Source organism: Plectropomus leopardus, chromosome 9 (assembly GCF_026936395.1).
Source record: "Plectropomus leopardus strain MGB_pleo_1.0 chromosome 9, ASM2693639v1, whole genome shotgun sequence".
Lineage (NCBI taxonomy): Eukaryota > Metazoa > Chordata > Actinopteri > Perciformes > Serranidae > Plectropomus > Plectropomus leopardus.
This window is the reverse complement of record NC_142184.1, coordinates 32,874,149-32,889,713: the sequence shown is the minus strand read 5'-3', so window position 1 is coordinate 32,889,713 and position 15,565 is coordinate 32,874,149. Positions and strand designations below refer to the sequence as shown.

The following is a 15,565-nucleotide window of genomic DNA, read 5'->3' as shown; positions in this document are numbered from 1 at the left end:
TTTGCCCCAAACCAAGTACCAATGTTCACATTTGAGAAGCTGGAATCGGAGAATTTTGACTTTTTTACTTTAAAAATATCTAATTAATCAATTAGCAACGATCTGTTAATATATAAATTCTTGCAGCTCTTGCTATGACCCACATCTTTAAACCACTGCAATACACTGGCCAAACCTAAGATCAGCAGAGATCGATAACACATGTTAATTTTGTTTGCAAGTATTTTTTCTACACAACAACAGCATTAAGGTGTACCAAGGTGTACTAAGGTTTCAGGGCTCTGAGTGCTTCCTCCATCCAGAAAGCTTTAACATTTTAAATAAGAAATTTAACATTAGCTGTGTAGGAGTTTTTTGAAAAAGGCTTTCGTAGTTTCGACTAACAGTCATGTCATGTTGTGTGAAGCATATGCGAGGAATGTTCCTGGATAGACGGTGGTCCTAAAGGATGACGTATGTTTCAGCGTACAAACCCTCCCGGCCCCCATCACACACCATGACCACTTCTGCTCTTTCCCGGCACCTCCACCCCCACGTCTAAATTGCACGGCGAGACGGCAGGAAGCCGAGGTGGAGGTGTGCAAGTGTGTACTGGAAGCGGGGGGTGGGGGGGGGGCTCTACACAGCAGCTCCTTGAAATGATGGAAGTGTGTTTTTCTTTTCTTCTCCTTTGGAGTAGAGGGTAACCCGATTCCCAGTTCCCTCCAAATCGTGACCCCACTCCTACGCTAGAGATTAGGCTCCAGACCGAGGACTGAGTTATAGACTATGCAGACTGTGGGCTGCTGGGTTATCTAATACTACACACTCTGAGACAAAACAGCACCAGAAGAGAGAGCACTAGATGACCGTGCTTCTTGTGAGTCTGTCTTTGTGGTCTGTGCCCAAACCATGATTTAGGGCTTGAGGGAAAACCCAGACCACTACTGGCTGCAGCTGCTGAAACAAGAGAGTGTGCTAGCTACAGGTCTATGCTGTCTTTGAACTGCCGTATTACAAGTGAATGGCTTAGACCTGAATGGTCTTGATGGATATCAATGGAAACCGCAACCCGAAAACAGCACCTCAGTAAGTCAACTAAGGACTGAGCTGCTGTGCCTTTTAAGGGAGTGTCGAGTGATGGGAGTCCGTTTAAAACACGCACTCCTCCTGGCAGTGCAAACAAAATTTAGTTATCTACTCGAATAACAACTCAAATCTGACATATGATCCTTAGGATCTAGTTAGTGCGCTTTCTTTGCCAGATTAATGACACACGTCAGTTTTTCTCCATTTATCAGTACAGCTGTCAAAAGAAAGCACTGCGAAGCGTGGCAGTTTTCCATTGAGTACTGCCTGCTTCCTATCCATGCCCATGTCGAGCAATCAGACCGTTCACACTGGACGCGCAGTGTCCCTGAGCTCCCCAGCAGGCTCACTATCTGCAAAAATAGTTTCAGCGTCTAATCTATTGTTTCCGCAAGCCGCAAGCAAGTCTGGCAGGAAAATATACTAATTACTCTATTCTGAATGATATATTAGATATGATATACATGATAAATGATACAACATGTATCCAGTGCTTTCACAATACTTGTCAGTCGTGTCTAAACAGAGAGAGGGAGACAAGCTGACACACACAGACATGCACACACACACACTCACATACACAGACAAACACACAGCCAGAGACACACAAGCAAGCAGGGACAGAGCTCTCCATGTGATTAGAAAGGAGCAGAGAAGGAGAATGGCTGCTGACTGGTGTGGAGCACTGCACTCCTGTGTGAACAGCCAGGTGGCTGCTAAAAGGCAGCTAAGCGACAATTAACATATCAGGATGCTTCTGCAGAGCACATTACCTGGGATGAGCTTTAATGGGACATGCATATAATTGTTTTACTTCATTATCAATTATGGGCACTAAACTTTAATTCCTCTCTGTTACAGGTATGTTACATGTCTGTGTTAACCCTTTGAAACTTGTATCGCCATTACTTTTCTTATGCTAGGTTCAGCTTTTGAGCCAGAGAAAATTGGTTTGCTTTATTTTGAAAACATTGGGAAAAAGTCAGTTAGATACTTAGCAAGAAAGAAAAATTAAAAAAAAAAAACTATCCTTTTCACAATCATAATTTTATATTTAATATTTTACAGTATAATTATCATATAAGCACCTTTTCAGCTAATTCCTATCATTGTTTATTATTTTCACTTTTTTGTTTTTTTGCTACTTTTTGGGTCATTTCGTTTTTTTAATGTGGTGTGCGAAGGCATTTAACCGCAAGGTAGTTATTCTAGTTTTGTGTACGGTAAACAGTCCTGTGTACAAGCCCATAGTTTACTTGTAGTGATGACATATGAAACAACTAAGCAGTCGGAAAACCTGAATAACCTTTTTTTCTTTTCTTCTTCCCATGTTTTTGAAAGGAATCAAGGCAATTCACTCAGGTGTCAAATGTGTCAGTAACTCAAATGTGTCACTCTTTCCTTTTACATTTTTCTCTTGCACAGAATTTGTTCTGCTTGGAGAATCCAAGTCAGGCCAAAATCTGCCTGGCGAAATTTATTCAAGTGGTTTGGCAAAAAGCAGAGGGGACAGGAAATAGCGTGTTGGGCTTTAAAAATAAATTGCTAGAACATGTCAACAACAGCAGTCCACAAATTTGTGTCTGAAAGAAAAATAAATAATTTATTAACTCCCCTTGGGGAAATTCAATCGTTTCATTCTGTTGTTATTGTTTCATTCTGTTGTTACCTACAGACAGGCCCAAAATACACACATGTACACACAGGACCAACAGACATGCACTATTTAGTTGCGGAGAGATTTTAGAGTAATGAGGCTGCTACAAAGTCACGCAACTGGCACCTCTTCAAGCTACCAATCCACACTCTATCCTTCCCTACACTCTGTCATTAGCCTCTGTCACTGTCCTGCACTCACCACAGTAAAACAGCATTCCTTCTTCTCATGTTTTTTTCCTCAGTGTAGTTTCACATGAGTCTTGTAATAGTGATTTAATTAGAATGAACTTTTTGCAAAGCTTCCCCTTCAGCATTAAATGAATAGGCTGGCCTAAAATGTTTGATTATGTGTTTACTACATTGTTTTTTAAAGGAATTCTGTCGTCTTTATTTGTATACAAACAAAAAAATTGTTTAAATTCAGTGTTACTCGCCAAGACACATTGTCTGTATCCTTAAGGCCTAACATGTGTGTTGAATATAACGTGGTCTAAATGTTTTATATCAGACTGCATTGTTTATATCTATGTTTGCAATCTAGCAGTGTTCTTTGTCCTTTTCTTTACTGGTGCTTTACTATGTTTTTTGGTGCGTTACTGCCACAAACTGCTGATAGCGTGAGGCTACATTCACACAAAATACAGCATGTGTAGCACATGGGACTGTCACTTAAATGGAACATATTTTGGGGAGTGGAGGGTGGAGAGAAAGCCAATTTCCCCTGATCTCAACAACTGAGAATTATTCTCTGGTAAGTTTGTTTATGTTGGCCTGAAAGATTTGCATAATTCCTTTTGATTATCATTAGTGTGGTATCTTAACCACAATAAAAGACTGCATGCATGCACAAGTGAAGTGAGTGCTATCCTTTGAAGTATAATACACACAAGGATTTAATACATACTTTATTTCTTGTATTCACAATAATATTTCATGACAGAAAGAGACTGTATTATTTTTTCCTGTGAACTGCGTCTTTCCTGTCTGATCGCCAGTTACACAATTGGCCACTGCAGCTACACAGCGGTTTGCTCACAAGAGTGCTGGAGGTCAGAAACTCAACGGGGAATCTTTAAATCTCAAGTCAATCAGGAAACTTTTGATTTTTCGTTGATAGAATGGCCGCATTATTTAACGGATAGAATCACACTGTTAAATGCAAAGACGCTACTTGCTACAAAGAATCAAGATCATTCTTTCAAACTTTTAACCCTCATCTGACAGTGATTTATTGGGTTAATTGCTTGTCCTACATTAATGGTTTTAAAACCTAATCCTTAGGACTCAAAAGTCTGCTGCCATGTGATGTGCTGATGTGCACATGGGGCACTTTGGTGATAGATCAACTGGTCATTAAGGCATTTATCAATCCTGTACTGCATACAGCACTTTGTGATCAATGAGGGAAGCTGCATATTTAAAATAATGATCAACCAAACAGAGGAAGAGCTGATTTAATCCACATGTGCTAACAGTTAAGAAGCAAGCGTGACAATATGCTCACAGTCTCTGTCGCTTAGGCTGCTATGGGTTTTCATTATTAAATGTATCTAGGCAGGACTGAATAATTGCCTTCCATTTCAATAGGAAAGCAAGAACTAATGTTTGAACTAAGACCACCACTTAAATTGTCCAAAAAAGCAACACTAAAAAATTGACAGTGACAGCAGAAAATGGAAAATGTCGCATTGCTCGAGGACTTGGACCATGATGTAATATGCAGAGAGTGCATCATTAAAACGCACTGAGGCCTCTCTGATGATGCACTGGGGCCACAGCAGGCGGTCTGGTCCGTTTTTATTGCAAGTATTTTCAAATGACTCGATTTCTTTTTTATTTCAGCTGTTGCTCTGCACTCTGCCGAGTAAGCATTCATGGCTGCATTAACCTGTTTCCAAGCAATATCTTTTATTTGTTAAACCTCTGCTGAGGGTTGTGAAAGCATGGTTTTTAAAGCTGTTCCAGCTCTATGACCACAACCACAATTCCAGGCCTTACTGAATTAATTTCTATAGCCACTCAATTTGTTTTTTAATTGTATTTTCTTCTTCCCTGTTTTTTTATCTGATCTATAATTCTGACATGTTAAACATCTCTAAGTCAAAGTAAGAGGCTCAACCTGTAATGTGTTTAAAAGTATATTTACATTCACACACAATATTGATATTTTTACCAAACAAAATCAAACCACTGTGTTTGTTTCGCATCTTAGCAGCACAAAAAAGTTACACTGCAAAAATACCCTTAGAAAATACTAATAGCTTAGAATAAGTTATTGTCTAGGATTACTCTGTGCAGTGAAAGCCCTGTAGATCAATTTAGGAGTGACAGCAGCTTTTCTTCAGCAGCTTTTCTGGCAGTTGGGATACACTTTACTGTTCACTTCAATCACAGATTGTACTTTTACATCCATAATAAGACACTTGAGCAAGGTGTAGGCCTATTGCTGCACAGCAGGATTGGTGATTCAGTCATCTAAACTGCACTATGTTGTACTGACCTTGATGGTAACGCTGCGCCCGGTGCTGTTGTCGTGCATGAAGACGCGCAACATGTGCGGGATGAGCTGAGGCAGGTAGAGCTTGAACTCGCCGCCCAGTGCCACAACGATCTGCTCGATCAGGAGGATGATGGTGTTCTGCATGGGGTTGTTTGGTGTCCAGTATTCCTGCAGAACAAAGCAGAAGCATAAATTGTAATACCATCACATAGAGTATTTAACCAAAAACTGATAATCGTAAAACCAGTGATGAAGTGAATTACATTGATCATCTTGCCACAGTGCAATGTTCTGCTTGGAAACCTTGGGTCTTGGCATTCATGTGGATGCCACCAGACATGCTACACCCACCTAAACACTTTCACAAACCAAGACAAGGCATTGTACCTCACCATAAAAACTGCTCAAAAATTGCCTGATGAACGTGACAAAGAGCTCAAAGCATCGACCTGGCCTCCAAATTCCCCAGATTCCTATCTGATTGAGCATCTGTGGGACGTGCTGGTACCCCACCTCACAAATCCACGGGAGTAACAACACATCCTAGGGATGCTCAATCAGATGTGGATTTGGGGAATTTGGGGGCCTGTTCAACAGCCCTGTCACATTTCTTTACCCTTCCCTGACAGTTTTTTTGGTGAGGCACTGTGTTTTGTCCTGCATGGGAGGCCACTGCCATCGGTGCCATGAGGGGATGTATTTAGTCCGCAATGGTGTTTGACTGGGTGAACTGTGTAAAGTTGCATCCAAATAAGTGCCAAGACCAAAGGTTTGCATTGTAATGAATGGTCAATGTTATTCACTTCATCTGCCAGTGGTTTTATTGTTTTGGCTGATCAGTATATATGCAGTATCTGTGCAGAGGTAGGTTTTATGTAGAAATATGTTTATTAGAGTGAGTTAGGGTAATCTACATTTTGCACACAGGTTAGCGCAGCAATAAAAAGTCTGAATATTAAATTTAATAAAAATTAGACCTCAACAGTAAATAAATAGTGTTAAATTTGAATTTATGAGGACTAATATTGCTGCAATTTAATTTATCTATCTTTAAAGTTATCAAAATGAGTCAATCTCTGCTGCTGAAAGTCCACATTTCATATGTTACAACTCTTTAAATCTACTACTAAACCTCATACTGTCTCTTTACTTTAAACAACCTGGTCTAGAGAATCCCATGACCAAAATTATCCTCACTGTGACCTAAAAAATGCACAAACTGACAATACTCAAGTTAACGAACAGATGTGACCGTTGCAGTAAGTCATTCGTTTTTTTGTCCCAAATAAAAGTGACCTCAATACATGCAAGTCCAATTTCTGAATATAAATTTTTAATATTCAGAGGGTACATCCAAACACTTAGTACAAAGCACTACCTCAACCTCCCTGCTCTCATATAATGTTTGTGTGGCGCTTAAGAACTGGGTCAAAATGTGTTTCCAGCAATGAGCTGAGTGTGACAGAAACGTTTGGATAGATTTCCCTCTGGAAATACAAAGCTTTCACGTGCCAGAGGCAGAGAGGGTCACGATACTAGATGGCGAGGAATGGAGACAATTTCCTGTCAACTGGGACTGACATCACGTCTGTTAGGCTCATGACACCTTTTTGGAAAACCTATGCATGACCACTGTGTACATTAGAGATAATGGCAATTGGAGTCAAGGTGGAAGACTTGAAGTCACGCAATGCGTCAATCAGTCAATGGGCTTCAGCTGTGAGATCTGGCCGAGGTGTTTTGTCAGTGACCAGAGGTCTCAAGCAGCCCCCGACTTCCTGCTTTCCCTGCCTGTGGCAGCTGACTTTAGAGCGAGTGAGTGTACATCCTGAATGGCTATTCCAGCCCCCTCATCTGGATGCAGGAGCTGAGCTGGAGCAAAAATGAATAGATTCTTTGTTTCAACTCGCCATTTATTAACTCAGAGGGACTTGAGGCACAGCGGTTCAGTTCTCTCAATTACTTTCCTTCAGGAGGAGTTACCGCCATGGCAAAAGTGGCGGTAACAGTGTTACAAAGATTCCGATACAAGGACGGTCATATGATATTTTGTGCCTTGCCATATGATTATGTGCTAGACAAGTGTATTTGTGCAAGTGCAAGGACTATGGCTTTAGCAGTTGGTGGGTGAATGTCAGGAGTCCTCACCAGTTTTCTCTGAATTGGACAACGTGAGCTGATCGGCTGTCAGAGACTGTAAACAATGAGGCCTCAGATATTTTTTTGAAAATGAATATTTTCCTCTTCGTTTTGGCCTCTCGTCCACATGCAAACTGAGTTTTAGGCAACCAAAATGGAGATTTTTGAAAACGCTTACGCAGGTGTAGATTTTTTTGAACTCTGGTTACTTTGTATCCATGTAAAAAAGTAAATTAAAGCATTTGGGTAAGACTGTAGTCAACTAACAATGCCCACTGTTGCTTCATGTAATAAGTACGTGCCAGAAACAACAAGGGCCAACCACCAATTTGTTTATATTTTAGTAATTCCCACAGATTGGGCACAGAACGACAACAGACTTTTTTTTGTTGTCGTTTGTTTGTAAGTTTATATCCCCTATTATATCATTCTGTGACCCCTTTCTAAAATGGGAGGTTTGTGTTGGTCAGTGTATGCAACACAAGTTGAGCTCTCCATGAGTTCTCTTTTTTCCTCAGCAGCAGTTTGTGCCTTGCAGGGTGGACAATAGATCTGTTGATCCGGATTGAGATGAGAGGTGCAGTTGCTGCAAGTGAATGTTAACTTTTAGATCCAGCAGAATGAAGAATTAAGTTTCACTTTCAATGCACTTGACTGCTCCATCTGTGCTCACTGTACACTATGCACTTTGAGAGGAGAAAGCATAACAAAGGAGTATATATAGTTCAACAGCACTCCAAATGAATGGTACAGGTCCAAAAATAAAAAATCTATTTGTGGGGGCAGAATTTTTTTTTATCATATTGGGCTGCCGCAAATCAATGGGCTGCCACAAATCAATGAATGTGTGGGAAACCCTGCGTCAGCACTGCTTCACACTTAAACTTTTCTTTTTCTGCAAGACCACCAGAGATGACGGTCAGGCCCAGTCAAACCAACAGATGGTGGTACTATTTTGGGAGTTGTCAAAGAGGAATGGAAGAAAAACTTCAACATGTCCAGAGCAACACTCACATGTATAAGTGAGGTCCTTCATCCCTCTATCACAGGGGAATCAACAGCAATGAGAAATCTAGTAGATAAAAAAGGTAACACTAGCCTGAACATTTTACTACCTTTGTGACGACGGAAGACAGCTAACCCCCGTAAGTGCTTGGGGTTCTTTTTGTGTTCAAGTGTGGATGGAGATATTTTGCAAAACACAGGTCATGTGGACATATTTTATTTTTTTTAACAGAGGGAGAAAATATCCGTTTTCGAAACTATCAGTATACTTATAGACAGGGCCTAAAAGGGATAGCACAAAAGAATATAACCCAAAAAACATTAATTTCTCACTCTCCCACAGCCTCTTTAGTCTTGTTAGTAAGTACCACGCCACAAATTATGTGTACTGTTGTGTGACAGGGAGCCAGACTTCATCCAGGGGCCCTGAACACATTACTCCTAATGAGGGAAGTAGAGAGCACAACTGAGTGCAATTAAGAGTTTGCAGCTGTTTGTCTGACTCACAGGAAAATAAGGGAGGCTGGATGATCACTGTTTAGGGACTGGGGTGTGGGGGCTGTTGACACAGTTACTCACTCTGATGAGGGTAAAGATGTCGTCCATGTAGGGGCGGATGTGGATCTTCACAAAGCACACCACCATTCCCATCTGCTGAAAGAGGAACTGGAGAACAAAAGAGCACAGAAAGTAAAATGAGTGAGACAGTTGCCTTGACATAATTAACCAGATGTAAACAGATAACAAATAAACCAGACGGGCTCTTTCCTCTCATTCTGCAGTGCTTCCTACCTCTCTGATACTGGCATCACAGACCCGGATGACATTGAGGAAAGTGGGCATGACCTGTGGCAGAAACTGGACACATTTGAGGCCCAGAGACTTAAAAATGAATGTGACGGCCTGGACCACCATGGTGTGGTGGTTGGAGAGTGAGGGATCTCGAAGGATGCGCATCAGAGTGACTATTGCCACAGCTGGGTAAAACTCATCCAGAGGCAGGTTGCCCATGTTCACTAGCATCTCGCTGGTGCTGTAGTCCGCTGTATGGCAAAGAAAAAAGATTTGATTATTCATTTTTGTAACAAATGAATCAAACAACATTTCCAACTTATCACACTCTTGAGGAAGAAATGGCCGTGCGGTGTGCAATGAGGCAGAAGTGTTGGCTTTATTTTTTCTGGACTCACTAGCTGTTGTTCTTTCAAAATAAATAGGCTAACACGCCGACAGAGCCGTGAACACCGCCAGTTTTGTATTACTGTGTTCTTTACTTTCTGTAACCAGTGTAGCATGATTGCATGTTGGAATTAGCAGGCTAGATAGCTAACTAGACAGTCACAGACGATATAGCAGAGGAAATAGGATCAGCTCATTAATTTGTTTAAGGAACAGTCGTGTCTGTATGACACAAGACTTAAATTAATTTCAACGTTTTGACTATTAAATGTTACAGTGTCAGAATGGGTGCCGCTGCCATTATGGAGAGAAGGTGGAAATAACTGATTGAAATGAAAGTAAGTATTTCGCATACAATGTTGGAGTAGGTGCAGCCACAATGACAAAATTATTCCGTGTTCATCAACACTGATAGGACGTTTTGCAAACTGTCATTATCTGTACATCTTGGCACTGATAGTGACTGAAGGTTGTGCAACCTCCTCCAGTCACACAGGGACATAGGAGCTGTAGAGGGGAGACGAGAGTTGTTCTGAATGGACCAAAACAAAGAGCTTGATCAGTGGGTACTGCTCCAGAGAAAGCTGGCCCTTTCTGCTGTGTGACTGTGTCTACATGTACTGTTCTACATTTTAACATGTATTTATTCATTTTTGGACTGGACTACTACAACAGACCCAGTGCTGTAAGCTAAAGTTGAGCTGAACAAAAGTCTGTGATTTGGTGTGTTGGCCATTTCCTGTGTCAAACTTAAAATTAAAATTAAAAGCCCTCTAGCGTTTCACTCATTACATGTTCACCTGGGTGTCATATTTCCATCGCTGCCGATTGGAGTCAATTGGACCTGGCGCCGATAAATATTCATGACTACAGCAGGGTCACTTTTCCAGGGATTAATTGTTGATTGTAACCTTTCCCATTAAATATAGAAGCCAGATGTTAGTGGGTATAAGTACATGTTTGTCCAGTAGGAGAGGGGCAACAATGTCACAATACGCATAAGCTGTGTCCGAATCCAGGAGTCACTTTCTTCTAATTCTTTGGTGGTGGGGAGATTTGACAGTTGGCAGTGGGGGAAAACTCTTATTTTGGATCAAAGATGTTGTCTTTAACTCGCTATGTGAAGTCAGCACTCGCATGAGTCAAAAGTAATAAGCGTTTTCTTTAGTCAGACAGTAAAAAAACACTTCCAGCTTGATTCTTAAGAATAAAAACTGCTCATATAAACTATTTGTGGCTCTCCAAATGTCATCATACCATCAAGAGTATTGGAGCATATTTTACGACTATAAATCCAATTCCAACTATAACTTCATCAGCCCAGTCCTTGTGACTATGTAGGACAGAAGGCGATGCCGTCATGACACTCAGAGACTATTAGTAAGGCAACAATTCTCCAGTGTTTAAATTTGAGAATATCAAAGCTGATTTATGGCCTACCAAACAACCCCGCCTCACCATCCACATCAACACTTCCTCCTTCACAGTGAATACAGCTGAAAGTGTTTCTGGGGCTGGCTGTAAAGTTTGACAACAATATTAGGCTGATGGGAAAGAAGAGCTGATGTTGCTGGCTTGTTGCTGCTGGCTGTTTGTCAGTTCTGGCATCAGCCTGTATTATAGCAGTGGACGACAAATCAAATAAGGGTTGTTTTTCTTTTATTTTTTACTACATGACGAAGCTGGATAGCGGTAGCTGATGACTATGCCCTGGTGTGTTTAGTCTTGTTTAAACCTTAAGAGCAACTATGGAAAAGTACTGTAACTCTGTTTGCCAACATAAACACAATACACTTTCTCATTTGGGCTTCTTTCATTCTTTTTTTGGCATTATGAGGTAATGCACGCCGATATGGGTTCACATGTTTATAAAGTTCAGTCTATTACAGTTACAAATTTTATGACAGTAAGCACAGGATATGCATTGATATTACAAAAGAAATAAGAGAAACACATGATCAAACATGTTTGCTCTATGCTGTGGCTCATGTGGTAGAGCGTGTCGTCCACTAGTCGGAAAATCGGCAGTTCAGCCACTGGCTGCCCCAGTCAGCATGTTGAAATATCCTGAGGCATGACACCCAACTCCAAAATAAAGCCAGCCGCATGAGAATGTTTAACTGATGAGCAGGAGGGACTTTGTAGAGCAGTCTCAGACACCAATATGAGAATGTGTGTGTAAATGTGTAGTCTAAAATCACTTTGAGTGATCAGAGTACTAGAAAGACAAATCCAAGTCAATATAACACCCAAAATTTGCATTAATTGCAGGGCAAAGTTCAGATAACTTATGCAAAGGAAAAATGGCAAAACACAATGCAACATCACTGCAAGCTCACATCCTTGATTGTTGGAACAGGAAGAGTAATAGTTTGGTCACTTTGCAATCGCCAAAAGGAAAATAACATGAGAGAGTTGTAAAAATGATGGATGCAGGATAATGGATTTTTTGCCAGTATCTGGTATAACAAAATATAACAACGCATATGGCAAATCACCAGTACCGATAATGATATATCCACTTCTTCTGCACCTAATTTTAATGATCATCAAATCTCTTCTGTAGTGAAAATTAACATCATATTATGCATGCACTTTTCATGATGGCCCAACAGCAGATGGAGATGTAAAATACATTGCTTTTCAATATGTGTAATTCATTATGAAAATTAAGAAAAATACTTCAACTTAAGGTTGATGTTTAGTACATTAACATAGTCAATTAAAAAAAAAAGTATGTGTAGCAGAAATCAGCATGATGGCTGATTCCAACATTACATTTTAAAGCCAATATCTGCTGATACCGATGACGTAACAATATTATCATGCATCCCTAGTTAAAATCCTGTCCCGCTGTATTTTAAAAAGCTGTGGCGTGTTCTGGTGTCTGATAAACCTTCAAACTCATGAATACGTGTACAACTCAAAGGTGTTTCAAATTGTGCCATTTTTAGTCTAAACATCCTCTAATTATCACCTTTACTCAAAAAATTAGAGCGGTTGCCATCTGTAGTAAGCCACTTCAGAATCACCTTTTAGTAAAGCAGAGCCACATGAGGGATTAGGCAGCTGTGGCCAAAATTAAGAGAGCACAGTTCTATGTGTTTTTTTAATGGGCTCTATGTACAATTTAAAGCGCATGAGTTGTCTGCATATGGTTCTCAACATGGAGGTGGCTCAGGGCTCAGGACACCCTTACTCCTCTTTATCTTTACAAAGCAAATAGTGATTCGCTGCTATATTAAAGCTCAGAATGTCACATACACAACCTTAAAACAAGAAACAAAGCAGTGGTGGTCCTTTTAAAATTTATAATCCACATTTCTTTTTTAAATAAGTAATTTTATTAATGTGTTTTCTGACAGGCCATGCAAATGGGGTCAGTCTGTCCATTTATTTTTTACTGAGCTATTGAGTTTTACAAGGCATCTGAGAATAACGACGTCTGGTATTCAGCGTTTCACTGGCCTTCTGCAGGAGTGCAGTTTCAGCTGCTCCAGTTGTCTCCTGAAAGACTCTGGACTGTAGACAAAACAGATTGGCACAGAGCTTACAGGCTAAAGAGGGTAGCTTTGAAGCTTTTATTATTCCGGCCTTCACCAAGTCTAGATTAATGACGGTGATCGATGGCTACACATCTGCATCTTTACAGCCTACAAACAGGCATCAGAGTCACTAAGTGAGGCAGCAGTGCTGTAGTAATTCAGGCTTCAGCTGTGAAGGCAAAAAAACTCAAGTGTTTCCGAGCCATAATACCAGATGTAAATACAGCAACCTACTAAGAGGGAATACGCATCATTTCACTAGTTTTATGACCCTGAAGTTCTATAGTGATGTGATTGCTCTCATTTGAAGTCATGTGAGGAGACGGGCCTCGCCAATGACCTCCCACGTAACAAAATACATGCTGTCATACTGAGAGCTCCAGACACTGACCCTGACGAATCTGCCAACAGATATACAGCTTCCAATCCGTGGTCACGGTCCATTTACTCAGAGTACAAACTGGTAAAACTATTACCATATTGTCCAAGATCACATTCTGAGACACATGACTGGATCAGACGAGTGGAGACCTGCATTCACCATTTTTACTGCCATGAATTTTGGAGATCTCCAGAGGATGATGGCCTTCAAGTGACAGCATAACCTTTTCATTTTGAAGCATCATTACATCAAAAAATTTCCATCCATAATAAGGTGCATCAAATCCTCCTGAATTACCATGAGAGTTTCTGTGGCTTATCACAGTCAACAGCAGATGAATCAGTATGTCATCGGTGAAAGCATGGTCTTTCCATAAGTGCCATTATCTGGATAAACTCTATAGTGTTTACTGATAAAACCTCGAGACTAAAATCATCAGTTTGTTTTTTCTTCCACATTGTGGAAAGTAAAAACTATGCTGCCTATTGAGCTCCTAGTTTAAGGCTGTTCACACTTCATATGAATACCCTTGCTTACACTTAGAGCAAAATCAACCTGAGGGTATATAAGAAAATGACCCAGACAGGGTCTGAAATTAACACCCGCTAAGCGCTAAATCAGAGTAGTTTTTCCATGAAGCGAGTAAACTTCAGAAGGCTATCCGCCACACTGGCGGGTAAATGTTTCCACCAAAATAGTCATGTCATAAAAAACTATGCTGAGTCTCCACTGCATTTTGGTGTCATTTAGGGGCGCACTGCTCTGCTGCTCCTTGGCTGCTCCAGTGCTGTCTGAGTCTCGAACACACAACAGATGGTATTTTACACACGTTGAAACGGTGCTGCAAAACTGACCATCTCAGGCACTCCCAGTTTTGCGGCACTTTTTACCACACTGGCCATCAGCTGATACGCTAAACTATCACTTGCAGCTGGTCTGCTGTTAGCTAACATTGTGCCCATACTAATCAAGGTAATAAATTAATAACATGGAGGCTCTGTAGTCCAAACCAAAATGGCAAACTTTTTATTGCCTCAGACATCAATAGCAGCCAATAAAGCTTCCTTCCATTCTTACCTTTCAGAAAAAACAAACCCTGAACATAAACAATGCATCATTGCCTACCAGAGGAAACTTATTCACATGCTGAGGCTGCAGTGATGAGTTCAAAAACAAAATAATTTTGCTTCAAATTTTGCTCTGGCCTCTTTTTTAAATTTGCATTCATAATACAATACAATGGTTTTTTTTTCAAAAACATTATTTGACACAAAAAGACAATTTATTACTTTGGTCCGTAAGAATATAATTGGCCGGTGGATTTTTTCATCAGGGTTTCCCACACAATTATTTATTTGTGGCAACCCACAACACCTGCTGCCATAAAAAAGACTCAATACTTTGGAGCCGGCCCGTTCATTTTGAGCGCTGCTGAAATTTATATATCGTTCGATCATTCATTGCACAACACTCTGGGCACAGATGTAGCAGCAGAACGTCAGGCACACTGGGTCTGCAGTTTGCATTCACTTGCAGCAGCTCCTTCTCTCATGCATTGAGCAGATATGATCAGCTCTGAACGGATGGACAGATCAATTATCCATCCTGTGTGTCACAAACTGCTGCTGAGGAATAAGAGAACTCATGGGGAGCTTCACCTGCGCTTTGTTCACAGACCTGCAAAAACGTAAGAATTTAGAGATATCTGACACCGGACCCAGTGTTGTAATCTGATATTACTAAGTATTTAAGATGAATTTATCTTTCCATTGAGATACTGGTATTGTTACACACAGCTCAGGCTTTGTTCTCATGGTTTGTGACAACAAACATATTGAATTAACAGATTTCAACAGCAATAAAAATAAAAAACTCAATTGATGTGTAATGATGACGATGAATTATTCAGCTGATATGGTTATACATTTTGGCAAATATGGAATGTATTAGTATCAACTCCCACACATAAAAAAGTGACTTACATAATTTACAATCATGAGTCTATAAAACAGATGTTTGAAGAGATGTCTGTCTTAAGGGTCACTTTAGATGAAATATCTCCACTCTAAAAGGCCCCACTGCAGTTGT

The 15,565-nt window shown here is 40.4% G+C and overlaps 1 protein-coding gene across 1 annotated transcript in view; it reads right to left on the bottom strand.

The window, feature by feature from the left end:
* The window catches only part of mtor (mechanistic target of rapamycin kinase), a 121,470-nt gene that overhangs the window by 88,583 nt on the left and 17,322 nt on the right, over positions 1-15,565 (bottom strand). The window contains exons 19-21 of the mRNA XM_042491148.2: positions 9,164-9,414; positions 8,951-9,037; positions 5,228-5,395 (exon numbers count right to left, since the gene is read on the bottom strand). Coding sequence (XP_042347082.1) covers positions 5,228-5,395; positions 8,951-9,037; positions 9,164-9,414 — 506 coding nt within the window. The remainder of the gene's footprint in view (positions 1-5,227; positions 5,396-8,950; positions 9,038-9,163; positions 9,415-15,565) is intronic.